At 44.8% G+C, this 19,017-nt stretch overlaps 1 protein-coding gene across 1 annotated transcript in view; it reads left to right on the plus strand.

Annotated features, from left to right (window-relative positions):
• Positions 1-19,017, plus strand: part of MAD1L1 (mitotic arrest deficient 1 like 1) — a 588,396-nt gene that overhangs the window by 394,426 nt on the left and 174,953 nt on the right. Inside the window, exon 15 of the mRNA XM_038763361.1 lies at positions 945-1,152. Coding sequence (XP_038619289.1) covers positions 945-1,152 — 208 coding nt within the window. The remainder of the gene's footprint in view (positions 1-944; positions 1,153-19,017) is intronic.

Below are 19,017 nucleotides of genomic sequence, written 5' to 3' on the forward strand. Positions count from 1 at the left end.
TAGAAGACTAGTGGTGCCTCACACCACTTACTGAAGATGTAAATTAGGTTATTTACAATACAGTGGTTTTTTGCATTCTGAATGTAAGTAGTCTGCTTGAAGTTCACATTCTTTTAATGTGCCCGAATAAAGTGCAACAGATAACATTTGAAGACTTTTGATCTCTTCCTAAAATGTCTAGACAACCACTTGTGCCCTGGCTCATTATTTTTATAGTGAGATGTTGTGGAGGAAACTGGGGGTACAGAGGACTGAGTTTTTGTTAGCTGTAAATGTATGAGGCTGTGGGTTCACAGGGCACACATCCTCCCCTCCTTGGCACCCAGACAACCCCAGTGTCCATTCCCACTTCCACTCTTGTTATTTAAATAGAGGGGGTTTGTGTCCAAGAGCCAGCCCTGACCCCAGAGTCATGTGGTGTTTACAGAGGTCAGAATCAGTTTATGTGGAAATGCAGGAACATAACACAAATAAGTGTGGAAGGGTGCTCTCACTTGGAGGAGAAACATAATCAGGCATGATGAGATTTAGCCGACTGGTTTCAAGCTCTATAAACCAAACACCTCCCGGTAAGGATGTTTCATCAGAACGCGTGCTCGCTTCTCAGGTAGCCACATGCATTGCTCACCCATGACCCCCATGACCGCAGCCAGGTGCCCTTCCAGACTTGACGGAGTAAATTAACCGTGCCATCTGTTCTCCCATCCTGCTCTGGTGGGAGACTATGTGAGCGTGTCCACCTTCCAACATTCTGGTCCTGTTCGGTTGAGACCCAGGAGCCTATTCCAGTTGAAGAGGTGATGGACTCTTAAAATGGGAGAGTCTTCTCTTCTGATATATTGGACCAGAAACGTGGGTGGGTTTGGGATGGTGTTGACCTTCCTGTAAGATGGTTTGGGCCAGATCTGCTCACTTAACCACTTAAGTGTCTTCATGTCTTCCAGGGGGACTATGACCAGAGCAAAATCAAAGTGCTGCACTTCAGTATGAACCCAACCAGCCTGGCCAAGCAGCGTCTCAAAACGGAGCAGGTCCAGCTACAAGAGGAGTGTGAGAGGCTGAGGGAGCTGGTCCGGATCCTGGAGGGGGGAGGCTCCATTCCGACCAATCTGGAGGGAGCCGGAAGCCTCCAGTCCCCACAGGAGATTGCAGGTTTGTCTGTCCCTAGCTCCTTTCCAGCCACCAGAGTTAAAGAGGGTGATGTGAGGAGGACCCACAGGAACTGGAACGTTGCAGCTGACAGCTTTATGAGACTGAGTCCCTCTAGGAAGTTACCCGAGGGTGAGGAAGAACGGGCGCCTTGCAGAGCGGGTCACAGCGGATGAAGGATGAGGGAGCCCAGTGAATGACTTGGGCAATGTAAACGGTGTCAATCAATCAATCAATCATATTTATTGAGCGCTTCCTGTGTGCAGAGCACTGTACTAAGCGCTTGGGAAGTACAAGTTGGCAACATATAGAGACGGTCCCTACCCAACAGTGGGGTCCAGAGAAGTAGTGGGGTTGTACAAACAGGGTTAGTCATAGAAGTCCGGCAAGCAGCAAGGAATATCTCTTGCAGGCATGGAGAAAAAAATGGTTGAAATCTTTTTAGACCCCCTCCCCCAAAACAAATGAATATCATTTATCAGTTTGTATTTGTCCCATTTACCATGACTAAATCCAGTACTCCATGAAGATAGAGCACATCTTTCATTGGTCTAAATACATTTCACTGAATCCAAGGAATTTTTTGCCATAGAGTGTGTCTTCCATTCAGTGATGAGAAAGGGAAAGAAAGAGTTACCTTTTTATTACAGTAACTGAGAGGTCAATGCCTCTCATGCACACTCTCCAGTTCTGTAAATCAAGGTAACAATATCCGCAACGTGTGACTTGCCACCTAAAACGCAGCGAGGCGACTGGCTAGAGTCGATTCACACCACAGAACCCGGGAGATTTTTACAATTGCAAGTCCTTCCCTCGGAACATCCACTTTGCAGCTGCAGAGAAAAACAGATCAATCACCGGGATAGAAGGAAGTGGCTCTGGGAACTGAACAGTTCTGGTGCCGTTGTGGAAGGCCAGAGCCCACTGTGGAAGCCACTTTGGGCTGCCTGTCCCTGAGTTGCCAGCATGGATCAATGTTCCACGAGGCCCTTCCTGCTGTCGAGGACACCCCCGGAGGTGTCTCTCTGGGAATTAATGTCACCTGGTGGAGGAGCCCTTGATACAGTGTCTTGAAAGGAGAGGACTTGTTTTTCATTAGGGCTTTTGTTAGCATTTTGTTGTCGGGAATGTGCTTGTTCTGCCTTGCAGGCTTTGGCAGGTTGGAATGAGGAACTCAAGTGAGAAGAGGCTTCTTTGGAAAGTTGTGGAGTTAACCCAGTTCCCTCTGTGTGGGTCAGAGGGACTTTTAATAGTGGTGAGAGCCTTCCAGGGTGGAAACATTGAGAGATGCCCCAGGTCGACATGAGCGGGAAATTGAGGTTCTCCATCATTTTGAGCAGTAATGCACTTCTGGTCCAAGTATATGTCATTTAATTTGTTTGTTGTTTGAACTCCCATCCCTCCACCACCTTTCACCTGTCACAGCCCTCTTTCTATAGAGACTGATAGTCAGTGACAGGCAGCGGCAAGATTTGCCAGTCCAACCCCTGGCCCCTGGCCCAAAACCCCCGCAACTCTTCCAGTGGAATCACCATGCCAGCTGTCACAACTCAGCACATAATCAGTGGAGGAGTCCATCTTTACCCTCTGAACACTGAGCTGTTATGATGCCAGAGGGCGTAAAATGTGGAGGTAGATGGTGGCTTGTTTTTGCCCCCTCCCGAGTATGACCCACTGGCATGTAGCCTGAATACAATGATAGATGACAGTGAGGGGTAGTTTGGTTTTTTTGTTTTGTTTTGTTTTTGCTTTAATCTCACTGGGATTTGTCAAGTATAATTACAATTCAGCAAACTCCCCTTTAGTTTCCTCCACATTTGCTGTGGAATGTGGACTCTTTCAGTGCCAACCATTTAGTAGGTTGATGGAGCAGTGAGTTTCTTTTAGCAAAGCCACTTCCGTGATCTCCTTCCTCACAAAAGGGTTTCAGGGTGTCTTCAGGCCCGTGGCTTTGCCATTGTCTGGTTCCTTCCTCAGGCCAGTTCTCCTTCCACTGCTTTGGTCAGAGCTTCATATACTGGCAGGTGACATGTGGTTGCCAAAACAGCCACTGGGATCTTATGTGGCTGCAGCATCAGAAGAGCCATTTAACATCGTCACCGGAAGACCCTGAGCAGTATCTGATTGCTCCAAAGTGCTAATGGATGTGGATACTTAAAGAAATTGGGGAAAAAAATAGATAAAAGGTCCGAACAGCCAGGCCAATGATGGGTAGCTAGTTCAGAATCTCAGGAAGGTGAGTCTGTGCACAGTCAAATTTTTAGACTCCCATCTTTTAGAGTTTTGAAACCCTTCAAGTCCTGGCATGGAATGCTAAAGAGGTTTTTCCTAGAAAAATAGCTCTTCACATGAACAGCTACAAGCACACTTTACTGGTGCCCGGCTACCCGGAAGCTGTGGAGGGGTGATTGCTAGGCAACAGTACTAATATGGTCTGTCCTGCCGATTATTTCCCTTTGATTCCTTTTACATTCACCACATAGAGGATCGTCGTTGTAGGCAAGTCCTACGTCAGCCAGGGAGAAGGCTGAGTGGAGAGCGGATTTGGGAGGTGTGAGTCAGGCCGATCTCAGGTGAGATTGGTGCACTGACACAAGGTCATTCCAGCTCCTGGGCACTGCTGTTATGGGTGTTTGTTTGTGCAAACCAAGGATACGAACTAGTGGCTTTTGTGAAATCAGTTTTGTAATGGAGTGTGTTGCAGGTTATGCCCGAGGAAAGCCATCCCTTCAGACACTGGGTGTTTGCACAGGACTCCCACCCTTTCTGACATGAATGGGATTATCTCCGATCGGTAACTCGAAAGTACCACCTTCCTGTTCCCTGCTTCACCTCCAGCTAGGTCTTCAACCCCATGACTGTCAACGGGATGGCTCAGGTATAGGGTGGCGTACATGGTGGGGAAATAATGATACCAGCGCTGGGGGACAGCCCATTTATGTGCAGTCTTTGAACTTGGCAAGGGGGTCGGGTGAACTGAGGGATTCTAGCCTTAGGGAATCTCCACCCTGCCTGAAGTCCGGTGACCTTTGGCTGGTTAGCTTTGCTGCCTTTCAGGAGGCTTACTGAGAGCCACGACTGTCACCCGGCAGGCTCTGGGGTTAATAATAACAGCAAGCAAGAAAGACATTAAGGACAATGATGTTGATGATTCTGATAATAATATGTTGCCCATTACTGAGACCTCGCATCAAGCCATCCTCCAGCACATCTCCTCTGAGCGCGGGGCCAATTCCTGGGTAGGTAATAAGGAAATTATTACTGTGGACGCTAAAGCTCATTAAGTGTGACTCTATTAAAAATCAAGGTTAAGCTGGACTTTAAATCTCTCTGAGCAGAACTACTGGCAGCAGCAGTGCTCGTTGGCAACTCGCCACTAAATTCAGTGGCCCTTTCCCCTCACTTATGAAGTAATCATCTCCTTTAAAACGGGGCATGTGGCTCCAACAAAGGCAGTGTTGCTGGCAGTGTGAGCAATAACCACGATTGCCCTCTATCCCACGGTCTGAAGATTGGCGACAGGTCAGTGTGGTATTAATGGGGCAGCCCTGTGCCAGGCCCATTATTTGAACGGGCTGGATCTTTATGGCTTACTTTTTCCTCCCCGGTGACAACTTGGGTGTGGATCTTGTCACGGTAGAGCATGGAGCAAGGTCAGGCAGCTCTCTGGAGAGCACTTTAAATCTACTGGTCAATGAATCTGGCTGGGACAGGAATCCAAGCTAGAAAGAATTGATGGAGGTCAGCGTGGGGTAGGGAGCACCCTCTCTAGCTGTTGGTTTGCTTGTATTTTGTAGTATTTGTTAGTATAGTATAGTATTTGTTAAGCACATATTATATTCAAGGCCCTACTGAGAGCTCATCTCCTCCAGGAGGCCTTCCCAGACTGAGCCCCTTCCTTCCTCTCCCCCTCGTCCCCCTCTCCATCCCCCCCATCTTGCCTCCTTCCCTTCCCCACAGCACCTGTATATATGTATATATGTTTGTACATATTTATTACTCTATTTATTTATTTATTTATTTTACTTGTATGTATCTATTCTATTCATTTTATTTTGTTAGTATGTTTGGTTTTGTTCTCTGTCCCCCCCTTTTAGACTGTGAGCCCACTGTTGGGTAGGGACTGTCTCTATATGTTGCCAACTTGTACTTCCCAAGCGCTTAGTAGTACAGTGCTCTGCACACAGTAAGCACTCAATAAATACGATTGATTGATTGATTGATTGATATGCCAGGCATTGTACTAAGTGCTGGGGTAGAAACAAGCTAATCAGTTTGGACACAGTTCATGTCCCACATGGGGCTCACCATCTTAATCCCCATTTAACAGATGAGGTAACTGATGCACAGAGAAGTTAAGTGACTTGCCTAAGGTCACACGACAGACAAGTGGTGGAGCCGGGATTAGAACCCAGGTCTTTCTGACTCCCTGTCCTGTGCTTTTTCCACTAAGCCATGCTGCTTCTCTAGGTGTTCTGTTTGTCCTGTGTCCATTCTGTTGGGGGTTTTGTGTCGTGCCCATCTCCCCTTCTTCCCGGCCACTTCTCTGCCCTGCATCGTGGCCGCTTCCCGTTATTTCTTTCTCCCTTTCCTGCAAGTTCCCTCTGACACTTTCCCCAGTTTGCTCAGTGTTTGGATTCCCTCTGTTTAGGCAGTTGCTGCAGTAGCAGTCAGATACCACGTTACTCTTGCATTTCTCACGGGAGAATGAAAGTAGTAGGGGTATTAGGAGCAGGACATTTTATTGTGAGCCCACTTGGTACAGGACACTGTGCTAGGTGCTTGAAAAGAGCAGAAGAAAGAAGTGACTTATCTCTTCCCCCCGCCTCCCCCAAAAAACAAGGGAGATATCCTGGTGATAAGAGGAGATGAGGGATTTCAGGTCAGGTGAAAGATCAGGACTTTATAGATTTGGGGACTTGGGAGTTTTCCATATAAAGATGGTAGCTGAAGCCAGGTGAGTGGAGGAGCTGGCCCTGATCCCCTGTTGGGTCACTCACAATCTGTCTGTTTGGGAATGTACCTCATGGTAATACACTGCTGGTTCTGCCAGCTATTTAAAGAGACAAGAGTTTCTGTTTGTCTGCTGTGTGACTTTGGGCAATGGACTTAACCTCTCAGTGCCTCAGTTGCCTCATCTGTAAAATGGAGATTAAGACTGTGAGCCCCATGTGGGGCAGGGACTGTGTCCAATCTGATTAGATTGTAACTACCCGGTGGGTAGAACAGTGTTTGATACATAGTAAGAATCTGTTTAACAAGCAAAGGCTTAACTCAGTCTTTGCAGATACAAGGAGCCTTGTGCCCTTTGTAATTCCTTTTTAAAGGTGACCAGAGAAATTACAAAACAATGATTCCCTTTTTAACCTTCACAGTGCCCTGTGTGGTTGCAGGATGGAGGTCAGCTAGTGTGTCTGGGGATTACAGAATGTGGGGGGTGGGGGCAAGGAAGGAGGCTGCTTAATAAATGTCATCATCATCATTATTATGAATGAAATTTGAGGGCCATTCCAGGGCTGAAGTTCTACTAGGATGGCATCTCAAACCTGACTCAGCTGAGCCAGCATGGCTGCCACAAGCAAAGCAACAGGTGATTTGCTTTTTCATCTTTTCTTTCGGTGCTTATGACTTTGAACTTCTTTGCCATTCTCCTGCCTCACCGACTTGTCGAAATTTTCCAAACACCCAGCAAGGGCTGCCTCTCAAGGACCCATGCACTCAGGGAAGAAGCTGAGTAATGACACATCCATGCACGTTAGTTCAGAACTGCTGAGTGAATCCAACACCTTTGTTTGTATGGTTGAGCATAACAAAAACAGAAGAAATGCAGAAAAGAGATAAGGAAACCTCTCCCAGGTAGTATCAGGTATTTGGCCTGATGCTGTAAGGCTGCTGTGGTGGGGCATGCACCCCTTCCTTTTCACCATCCAGGGATTCCTTCTGCTGACCTGTGTGATTCCCAGGGCCATTTACTTTGAAGCTTTCCGGTGAAAACAGGGAGGGGACCACCAACTCTGGAGAAGCCCATCCTCCAGAATGTAAATTTGTAAATTATTTGACCTCAGTTGATTCTCTAATGATGATATTCTCTCTGTGGGCTTGAAGTAATTTCTTTGTGGTTCCTTTGCCTGCCACTGCAAGAGGCATATGTCCTAAAAAACAACAAACAACCCTAAATCTCAGCTGGGCATGGGTGTCTGGTGTCTGGTATCTGGTGTCCGATATAATGGCACTGTCATTACTCGTAATGCTCTAGAGAAAGCTAATCAGTGCTTCGGGCTCAAGATGGGCATCCACATTTATATGAAACCTCTGCCAGAAGGATCTAATGTAGTGATCTCAAAAGTATCACATTTCTCACTTTCCCTTTCCTCTCAATCCGCATGGCTCAGTGGAAAGAGCACAGGCTTGGAAATCAGAGGTCATGGGTTCTAGTCCTGGCTCCGCCACTTGTCTGCTTTGTGACTGTGGACAAGTCACTTAACTTCTCTGTGCCTCAGTTTCCTCATCTGTAAAATGGGGATTAAGAGTGTGAGGCCCACGTGGGACAACCTGATTACCTTGTATCTACCCCAGTGCTTAGAACAGTGCTTGGCACATAGTAAGCACTTAACAAATACCAAAATTATTATTATTATTATCATCATCAACCCTTCCCCATAAGGAACAGAACAGTGGTTCTGTACAGATACATTGTGAAAATTTGAGCTCATCTTTGGAGATTGTCTTAGTGCTTAATCATTGTGTATGGTGCAGGGCCCCTTATATATGTGAAACTGTAATTTTGAAAGGAGATTGCCATCATTCTGAATGGGCACTCTAAAATGATCTGGGAGGATCTGGGATTGTAGCCTTCAAGTTCTAAAGAGTCCAGGGAATATTTTCCTCATATCCTAAAGAAGGAAATGGAAGACTTTCTTTATGCATCTTTTGACTCCTTTGTTACCTAAGAAGGATAATAATATAATAATAATTGTGGTATTTTTAAGCACTTATTATGTGCCAAGCCCTGTTCTAAGCACTGGGGTAGATAGAAGGTAAGCAGGTTGTCCCACATGGGGCTCACAGTCGTAATTCCCATTTTACAGATGATCCCCATTTTACAGAAGGCTCTTTGTCCATGCGATGATCTCAAGACAACGTTGAGTTTTAGTTTATGGTTTTCATTTGTTCAGTCATATTTATTAAGCGCTTACTGTGTGCAGAGCACCATGTAACTTCTAGCAGATAACAGAGGAACAGTTCGGATGTTTAGGCAGGAATTAGTGGAGGGAACCTCAGAACCTGAGTCCCTTCCTCTCTTCCTTCACCTGACTTCAAAATGAATGTAGCAGCGAAGCCTACTAGACAGCACAGGCCTGGAAGTAAGAAGGACCTGGGTTCTAATCCCTGCTCCACCACTTACCTGCTCTGTGACCTTGGGCAAGTCACTTCACTTCTCTGTGCCTCAGTTATCTCATCTGTAAAATGGGGATTAATGTGAGCCCCACGTAGGACAGGGACTGTGCCCAACCCACTTTGCTTGTACCCACCCCCACTTAGTTCTGCGCCTGGCACATAGTAAGTGATTAATGAATACCACATTTATCTATTATTATCATTATCATCATCATTATTATTATTATCTGTCAAATCATAGTTATTGTGTTTCCCCCAGGTATGCAGTAATGCTACTGGCCCTGTGTCTGTCTCACAAGTTCGAGACATAATCCTCGTCATTAACATCCAAAATGGCAGCTGCCAATATAGTTTACCTCTGGACCTTGGTGGATAAGATAGGTGTTACATTTTGAAGAAGGGAGGGAATTTATTTATTCTTTTATATGTGAAGCAGGATTAGTTTTTTGGCCCCTTGGTGCCTCTTTGGGTGCTGGGTCCCTGCAGTTCTCAAAAAAGGTTAGGGGGAGGGAGCAAGACAGCCCTCCGCCACCTCCTGTGGAGCAGCAATTTAAGTTGCCCATTGAAGCAGTTTTTTATGACAGAGCAACCTTTGATTAGAAATGATGTGCCATAAGGCCCCTGGTTGCACGCAATTGAGAATGCTCTTTCATTCATCAGCAGGAATGAGAAGAAAGACTAGTGCTGATATCTCCAATTCGGGCAGATGCAAATTCTCTGACACTTGAAAAGCCCATCCTGCCAGCTGTGGTGGAATGCTCTGGCGGGGGAAAGCCTCAGATCTCAGCTCCCCATGTTGTCACGGCATTATTCCTCCTAGAAATCAGAGCTGGCCATCTTTGTTTTCTGCACAGCCCTAGGGACGCAGGAACCCTTTTCTTCCTATAGAGTGATGTAAGTTCTGCAATCTCAGTTATTTATGTGGCCATGTAAATACATTTACTCGGGGTAGCCAAGACTCCGCCCAAGCATGCTGCAGTGGGCTGATTCAGCAAGAAGCTACAGATTTCATTAAGAGAAATGGTGAAAGCAGAGTTGCCCCTGACCCGCGTTCCCACAAGCCTGCAAAGGAGTGTAACTCTGAGCAGCTCCTTTTTTATAGTATTTGTTAAGCACTTAATATGTGCCTGGTACAGTACTGAGTGCTGGGGTGGATTAAAGCAAATCAGATTGGACACAGTCACTGTCCCACATGGGGCTCACAGTCTTAATCCCCATTCTACCGATGAGGAAACTGAGGCCCAGAGAAGTGAAACGACTTGCCCAAGGTAACATAGCAGACAAGTGGCAGAGCCAGGATTAGATCCCAAGTCCTTCTGTCTTCCAGGCCCATGCTATATCCACTGGACAACACTGCTTTATTTGATAAACTTATCCTCGTGAATACTTTTTGACTGTAGCCAAATCCAGATCATAGATTCTTGGGTCTCTGATTTTTGCTCTTTCTCCCACCTCCTTTCAGCCCAGGCACATCACTGATTTGTAATACCTCCAATCTGAAGGGATGGGAGAGGAAGGGGGAACTCAGTGAAATGCATCTCAACTCAGGAAATTCACTACATTTTAGCAGTTGTGGGGTTTTTTTTAGTCAATGTGGAATCAAAATATTATGTAATATGTGTTTTTTATTATGGGAGGATTTCATTTATCCATGTTACCTTTGTGCCCATTCTCATTAACCATCAGTAGTAACTTTATTAATTTTATTTTCAGGAGAGTACATGTTGAGCTGGAGATTTACCATTGCACTTATCGAGTTTTTTTTAAAAGTCTTTTGCTGTAGACAGAGTTTTGTTCCTGTTCTGCAGTGTTCAACTTTAGCTAGGTGTTGGTTTCTTACCTCATTTGGTCTCCTCCATTGTTGCTTCATTATATTTCCACAATTCCAGACAGGGTCAAAAAGGGCTTGTTGAGACATAGCTGTGACTGCTAATGCAAGACCTGGCTCAGTATTCCAGAACAGAAGTTTGGGGTTTGATAAATTTGTAATTAGAGGGTGTGATACATTGATGACACTGCTTGGGCAAATTTGTCACTAAATCATGCAAACATTGTGACGAGTAAACCAGTCCCCCATCAGCAAATTGAGTAGCAAGGTCATTCATTCACATTAATGCAGCTTTAAGGCTACTATTTGAATTTCTGCTCTCCATAAAGATGATGAACATAAAAAAGGACATTACCGGGTCAGACCAATGATCCATCCAGCCCCGTATTTTACCTCTGACAGTGGCAGCAGAATTCTGGGATGAATTATGTGAGAAGTGTTCCTCTTGACATCCATCCTATTGTTTAGGGATGTATCATTTTACAGTCCCAATTTTTTTTCATTGTAACTCTCCCTCTAACTCATTAGGGGCCATTTGCTCATGAATTTCTCCAAAATCTTCACGGCCCTTCTATTCTCTGCCTGCACAATTTCCTAAGGCAACATATTCCATGTGTTTATCATGTGAAGTTTTCTTTCTTTTGTTTTGAACCTTTCTCCTTTAAGCTTCAGTGGGCTACGATTATGAGTCTCCTTTGGCATCCGTGGTGGTATTCTTTAAGGGATGAGGTATTTGCTTTCCCTGGCAGAATTGGTGGCTATAAAATTTACTTTAAATTCCCTAATTTTTCTTTTTGCAGTTGATTCAGTATTAAGCATTTGAGCACCACGTCATTTTTCTGCGCCATGGAATTATTGTTTATTTGAATATTGAAGAAGCTACACTGACCCCGCATGGAAGGGGCAGTTTGAGTGGGAAGCAGCCTAGCCGGGCAACTGGCCACCCAGAGCATCATCATCATCATCAATCGTATTTATTGAGCGCTTACTATGTGCAGAGCACTGTACTAAGCGCTTGGGAAGTACATATTGGCAACATATAGAGACAGTCCCTACCCAACCGTGGGCTCACAGTCTAAAAGGGGGAGACAGAGAACAAATCCAAACATCCTAACAAAATAAAATAAATAGAATAGACATGTACAAATAAAATAAATAAATAGAGTAGTAATAAATATGTACAAACATATACATATATACATGAAGCATATATATATATACATATATACATATACGTATATACATATATACATATATACATGAAGCATGAAGAGCAGGATTGAAGGGGCACAGGGTACAGCACTGGAGGCGGGCGGGGAGGGGGAAGAAGTCAAACCCTCCCTCAGTAGACTTTTTAGAGCTTTGGCGAGCCCTTGCAGTGCCACTAGGTTGAGATCAGTTGATGATATTTATTGGGCGCTTACTGTGCTGTGTTAAGCGCTTGGGAGAATACAGTACAGTAGAATTGGTTGACACACGTTCCCTGCCCACAAGGAGCTGATGAGAAGCTCTAGTAGATAGAGCACAAACCTGGGAGTCAGAAGGATCTGTGTTCTAATGCCCGCCTCTGCCACTTGTCTGCTGTGTGACCTTGGACAAGTCACTTCTCTGTGCCTCAGTCCTCTCATCTGTAAAATGGGGATTAAGACTGTGAGCCCATCTGCGTCCAACCTGATCATCTTGTGTCTACCCCAGTGCTTAGAACAGTGCCCGGCACATAGCGCTTAACAAATACCGCAATCAAAATATTATGTAATATGTGTTTTTTATTATGTGAGGATTTCTTTCATTTATCCATGTTACCTTTGTGCCCATTCTCATTAACCATCAGTAGTAACTTTATTAATTTTATTTTCAGGAGAGTACACGTTGAGCTGGAGATTTACCATTGCACTCATCGAGTTTTTTTAAAAGTCTTTTGCTGCAGGCAGTGGAAAGAGCATGGGCTTTGGAGTCAGAGGTCATGGGTTCAAATCCCAGCTCCGCCACGTCTGCTGTGTGACCTTGGGCAAGTCACTTCAATTCTCTGAGCCTCAGTTCCCTCATCTGTAAAGTGAGGATTAAGATTGTGAGCCCCACGTGGGACAACCTGATCACCTTGTTTCCCCCTCAGCGCTTAGAACAGTGCTTTGCACATAGTAAGCGCTTAACAAATGCCATTATTATTATTATTATTATTATTATTATTATTATTATTATTATTAGGGTGAACTTTTGCTTGGGCAGTGACTGCATTGGCAAATTCAAGCCCGAACATCACTGATGAGTGAGGGAGTGGGGGCTGTCTGAAAGATTTCTTACTAATTAGTGTCCTTTGGTTGCCTAACTTTGCTGGCCTTTGAGCACTAACTGGTTTGAACCGTTGTGCCACAGTGACATCCTGCCAGTGCAGGCTTCTTCCACCATGGCGTCTCTTGCCCTTGTTTAAGTCAGAGATGGCAGGGGCGAAGGATCTTGTTGTCAACAATAGAAGCAGTGTAGATCTCAAGTACCCTTCTGACATATCCAAATGTTTGATCTCTGAAAAAGAAAATACCTTTTAGTTTCACATGCACACAAATCACCCCCTATGAATTCTTGTGTAAAATGCATGTCAATCAGTGGCATTTATTGAGTGCGTCCTTTGTGCAGAGCACTGTACTAAGCGCTTCGGAGAGTACAGTACAACAGAATTGACAGAGACATTCCCTGCCCACAATGAGTTTACAGCCTCAGAGGGGAAGCCCCTTTAACCTTTATGCAGGAACAGGAGTGATTTCTGTTGGCAAACAACTCTAAATAGACTCGAAGACACTGGGGTTTAAAACTTGTACGTTTCTTCTTTCCCCTCTTTCGCCCCCACCCCCTGTTGCTGCTACCAGACACTGGGCTATGAATGAAAAATGGCTGATGGGTTTAATTACTGTGCGTCCTAGGCCGTTCTCTCTCCATGTTGTTTGTTTATCCTCAGTGTCAGGTAATAAGGGCACCACCATCAATTAGGTGTTTAATTGGAGTTGTAAAGAAATCAGGTAATTAAATCATCTAGTTTGCGATAGATGGGGGGCAAAAATGGTGGGATGGAGAGATTGGTTTCTCACTCCTGTGGGCTTTTTTTGTTCTTTCTGTCTGGCATTGCACCCCAGGGTGCTAGATTCCACTCAGAGGAGCACTTCTTCTTCCAGGGCCCCACAGTTCTTCTGCCTAGAACCTTTGGTTGGTCAACCAACTAGGGTGGCTAGGAATTGGATCGGGAACTCCTTGAGGGTAGGTGGCTTTTGCTTCTGTTGCACAATCTTCTAAGCACCAATTTTACAGCTGGCCTGCCTGCAGTGGATGCTCAGGAAATACCATGAATTGATGGAGAGAGCTTGGCCTACATAACATAGCTTCTTGGACACAGCCTAACAGTAAAGCTGAGGGTTCTTTGATTTTTATCTGAAGCAATTCTGCCTCGAAGCACTGCAGATTGGATCCAATCCCCAGATCAAGGTGGTAGTGGTGGAGACCTCTAGCACATCCCCAGTGCTTACAGTGCTTTGCACATAGTAAGTGCTTAATAAATGCCATTATTATTATCTCCAGGACACCGCAGTGGAGAGATGAAAGCAGCATGGCCTAGTGGCTAGAGCATGGGACCGGGAGTCAGGGGAATGGGGTTCTAATGCCAGCTTCGCCACTCATCTGTTGTGTGACCTTGGGCAATTCGCTTCCCTGTACCTGAGTGCCCTCATCGGTAAAATGGAAATTAAGATTGTGAGCCCCATGCGGGACGACATGGACTGGGTCCAACCTGATTAGCTTGTATCTACCCCAGCGCTTAGTATGGTTCCTGGCATATAGTAAGCGCTTAACAAATACCATTAAAAAACCAACAACCTGGAGAACCCTCTCCTTGCCAGCTTTTTTTTGCCAAACCTACTTTATTAACGGTGAAAGTCCTTTCCAAATCCGCAACAACATGGTACGTTACGGGCGAATCTCAGGAAGAAGCGAAGGCAGATCAAGTGAGAGCTTGCCTGGGGCTGATGTGTGCACTTGTCAATGGGTTTTTTAGCAGCGTCACTTAACTCAGTTCAGCCACAAAACCTGGTTGCGGGCTCACAGCAGTCTCTTCCATCCACCTGCCTCTTCAGTGCCTCTTGTTACGCCATCTCAACGACTTGAGTTTGGAGAAAAAAGCATAGGTATGAAATGCTAGAATTGTTTAGGATGGGCGGGGCACTCATTGCAAACCCAGAGAAATTGCTATGGAAGCTTTGTAATTTGGGGGTGTATTAAGTTGTACAGTTTCTGTTGTAAAAAAAAAAAACTTCCCTTTTCTTCCCCATTTATTGTTTACCTTAAATAAATTTTAAGCACACTTCCCCTGGGCTTTTCTATGACTTGTGGCTTTTGATAGGCTGGTCTTAACTTTCCAATGTTCATCACTTATCACTCGTCTCCATTTTTTCCTCTTGACAACATTATGTTCCATTGGTACTTTTTTTTTTTTGTTTTTGAAATTTTCACTCCGTTCACCTGATTCAGAGTGGCTCTTTTTTAGCCTCATGTTTACTTGGGTAGATCCTTTTCTTCTTGCTTTCAAATCACAGTGCCTGTTGTTCTTATCCTTGCTCGGTTCTGTGGGAGCTGTCAAAGATTATTTCTCTCTGTGCTATGTATTTTTATTTTAAATTTCAAAATCCCCTGTCTTTTGAGGTCGAGCTTTGCTTTCTTCGCACCCATGTGACATGGTGTTTTGTTCTCTGTTTTCATGAAGTGTACAACAGGCCTGAACTAAAGACCATTAATTAGTGCATCTGTGTTTGTCTCGTTGAACAGCTGAAGAGTATACTTGTAAACTGTGATTCACTTTTTCCTTTCCTATCACTTTCCAACTTGCCTGTAAACTTCCCTGGAGCACAGAAGTCAAGTGCACAATTATGGGATTTCTTTACAATTCCAATTACACCATTAATTGTTGTTGGTACTCTTTGGAACCTGACAGAGCAAGAAAATACCATAGCAAGAGCATTGCAAGTATACAGCCCTTATACTAGCCAGTTTTCATTTCAGTAGACTAAACTTTGGAGAGTAAGCTGACAGTACCATCCCTCATTCTGGAAGACTGCAGGGATGTATCACAAATGGACTGCTTATGGAAGGAATATTATTAAGACCTTCAGTGGTTAGGGTTGGACATTCACAGCTCCCATCAGCTGCTGGGGAAGCTAGGTGCCTGAATTCCGTGCCAAGGAAATGGCTCTCTATCTCAGTTCAATCAATTGTATTTATTGAGTGCTTATTGTGTACAGAGCACAATATAACAATGTAACAGACACATTCCCTGCCCACAGTGAGCTTACAGTCTAGAGGGGGAAACAGGCATTAATATAAATAAATAAATTACGCTATGTATTTAAGTGCTGTGGGCAGAGGTTGATTTATAGACCCCCCCACTATTTTGCCTGCCACCTAGATGTTGGAAAGCAATGGAAGCTTCAGAATCTTAGAGGAAACTGAGAGGAAGAAAAAGTCATCTGCTGGCTTAAATGCGGAAAGGAAAGAAAATTTATGAAAATTGGGGTCAGGGAGAGTCCAGTAGGCCCTGCTGGATAGCAGTATAGCCCAGTGGAAAGAGAATGGGCCTGAGAGTCAGAGGACCTGGAGTCTAATCCCAGCCGTGCTATTTTCCTCAATTGTGTAACTCTGGGCAAGTTACTTAATTTCTCTGGGCCTCAGTTTCCTCATCTATAACATGGAGATTCAATACTTGTCCTCCCTCCTACTTAGATTGCGAGCCCCATTTGGGACCGGGATTGGGTCCCACCAGGATTATTTTGTATCTACTCCAGCAGTTAGTATAGTGCTTGGCACCTAATTGTGGTATTTTTTTGATTACTAAGTGTCTGTCAAATATTGTTGTAAGCACTGGAGAAGATGCAAGATAATCAGGTCAGATACAGTCCTTGTGCCACACAGGGCTCACAATCTAAGTATGAGGTAGAACTGGAATTGAATCCCCATTTTACAGAGAAGGTAACTGAGGCCAGAGAAGTTAAGTGACTTGCCCAAGGTCACACGGCAGGCACGTCAGGGAGCCAGCATTAGAACCCAGGTGTCTGCCTTCTAGGCCTGTGCTCTTTCCACTAGGCCAGGCTGCTCACATAGTAAGGGCTTTAAAAATACCCATCCCCACATCTGAATATACCTGTAGTTTATCTGTTTATATTAATGTCTGTCTCCCTCCCTAGACTCTGAGCTCATTGTGGGAAGGAATGTGTCTGTTGTTATATTGTATTCTCTCATGTACTTAGTGCAGTGCTTTGCACATACGAATATGATTGAATAAATGAATGAAATGCCACATCTATTATTAGCAGGAATCACAACTATTGAATTAGTAGAAATTGTCCATGAAAGGAGGAATTGGTGGGAATAGGCTTGGAGGTCGGGAAAGGACTACAACAAGGAGACCTACATTTGTTTTGCTCTTGTCCTGAGTAGAAACAGGAGGATTGTGTCGGGGGGGGCGGGGGGGGATCTCAAGATAAATGTTTATGGGAATGAAATTAACTTTGTTTAGGCTGCCTCTGTCACAGTCAGGTAGGTATTTGGCTGCTTTTAATTGGTTTGTTTGTTCCATGACCTTGATACTAACCTTCCCTGAGAATTTGTTCCAGCAGCCCTGATTCTCCATCTGCTATGACCTCTGTTACCAGTAAAGAAAGATCTTGAGCCCAACCTAGTCACCTTCTGAAACTAGGTAATTCGCACAAGCGAGGAGTTTTTTTTATAAGAAGCAAGAAAGCTTCTTGCTGTTCAGGAAGATATAACACTGCTGTCAGCTCCCAGGGAAATCTATATCTTTAAAAAAAATAGACAAGCCTCTTCTCTGGATCATTTAGGCATTCATTTGCCTGGAGGGGAGGATTTGGACCAGGTTTCTGTCAAGAAGCAGCATAGCCTAGTGGATAGATCACAAGCCTGGGACTCAGAAGGACGTGGGCTCTGCCACTTGTCTGCTGTGTGACCTTGCACTTGTCACTTCACTTCTCTGTGCCTAGGTACCTCATCTGTAAAAGTGGTGATTGAGACCTTGAGCCCCACATGAGACAGGGACTGTGCCCAATCCAATTTGCTTGTTTCTACCCCAGTGCTTAATATAGTGCCTGGCACGTAGTAAGTGTAACAAATACCATAGTTATTATCATTATTATTATTATTACTAAGTATTGCAGTGGAAGTTGGGGAGATAAAGGTTGGGAGGTGAGAGATTAATTAGGGAAAGCCTCCTGGGGAAGGCATCTATCTTTTCTGGGGAAGACCTCAAATGTTTAGATACCCTCTTCTCATCCCAAGATATCATGCCCCATCTAGACTTCCTATCAACCCTTCCCTCCCTGATGCACATATCTGTAATGCCCTCTCTTCTGAGCTCAATTCAGTGGCTTCCTTACCCTTCTGTTGGTGGGATGGGTAGGCCCACCTCCACCATCTGCTTCTTCTGCTTCTGGGCTTGTGCTGCCCAGTGCTCTTGGCAGAAATCCATATACCAAGCTGACTTCTGCCATTTCAAACTCACCTTTGCCTGCTACAACTCTGCCTTTTTTTCTGCTCAGCAATGTTACTATCCTTCCCTCGTCAACTCCCATACCTCTTGCCCCCCACTAATCATTCCAGACCTTTAATTCACCCCTGAAGCCCCCAGTGTCTTCACTTCACCCCCAATGATCTCGCCAGCTCCTTCATTGATAAAACTCAGATCAGACACCTGCTCCCTAAAGCGCCCATCTCTCCTCCCCAACTTTCTCCCATTCCCGTATCCAATGTCTCATCCTTCCCCACCGACTTTCAAGAAAGGCCTTTCACCTACTTTCAAATATCTACTCCTTTCACTTGTACCTCTGACCCCATTCCCCTCTCATCGCTTAAAACGTTTGTTCCTCCTTTCTTCTATCCCTAACCGCCATCTTCAGCTACTCACTCTCTGAGAACTCCTTCCCTTTCAAACAAAATCAAAAGATAATAATGATAATAAATAATAATAATGATGGTATTTGTAAAGCGCTTACTATGAGCTAGGGTAGATACAAAGTAATCAGACTGTCCCACGTGGAGTTCACAGACATAATTCCAGTTTTCCAGATGAGGTAACTGAGGCACAGAGTAGTTAAGTGCTTGCCCAAAGTCACACAGCTGATAAGTGGCGGGGCCAAGATTAGAACCCACGACCTCTAACTCCCAAGCCCATGCTCTTTCTTCTAATCCATGTTATCTGGATCTCAGTACATCCTCCAGCCCCATCTCCCAGACCCCATTCCTGTCCAAATTCCTCCAACTCTTTTCTTTTGACCCACTGTAATCTGGTTTCTATCCCACACTTCACTGAAACCACAATCTCCAAAGTCACAGATGACCTCTTTACTAATCTAATGGGGTTTACTCTATCCTAATCCTCCATGGCCTCTCAGCTGCTTATATTGTACTCACCCAAGTGCTTAGTACAGTGCTTTTGCACAAAGTGCTCAATAAATACGTTTGAATGAATAAATGCTTTTGGCATTTCTGTCCAGTCCCTTCTTGTGGAAGCACTGCCCTACCTTAGTTTTACTGACAGTTTTCTCCTAGTTCCCCTGTCTCTCTGTTCCTTCTCTATCTCTTATGGCAGCTCTTCTGCC

Source organism: Tachyglossus aculeatus, chromosome 21 (genome assembly GCF_015852505.1).
Source record: "Tachyglossus aculeatus isolate mTacAcu1 chromosome 21, mTacAcu1.pri, whole genome shotgun sequence".
Lineage (NCBI taxonomy): Eukaryota > Metazoa > Chordata > Mammalia > Monotremata > Tachyglossidae > Tachyglossus > Tachyglossus aculeatus.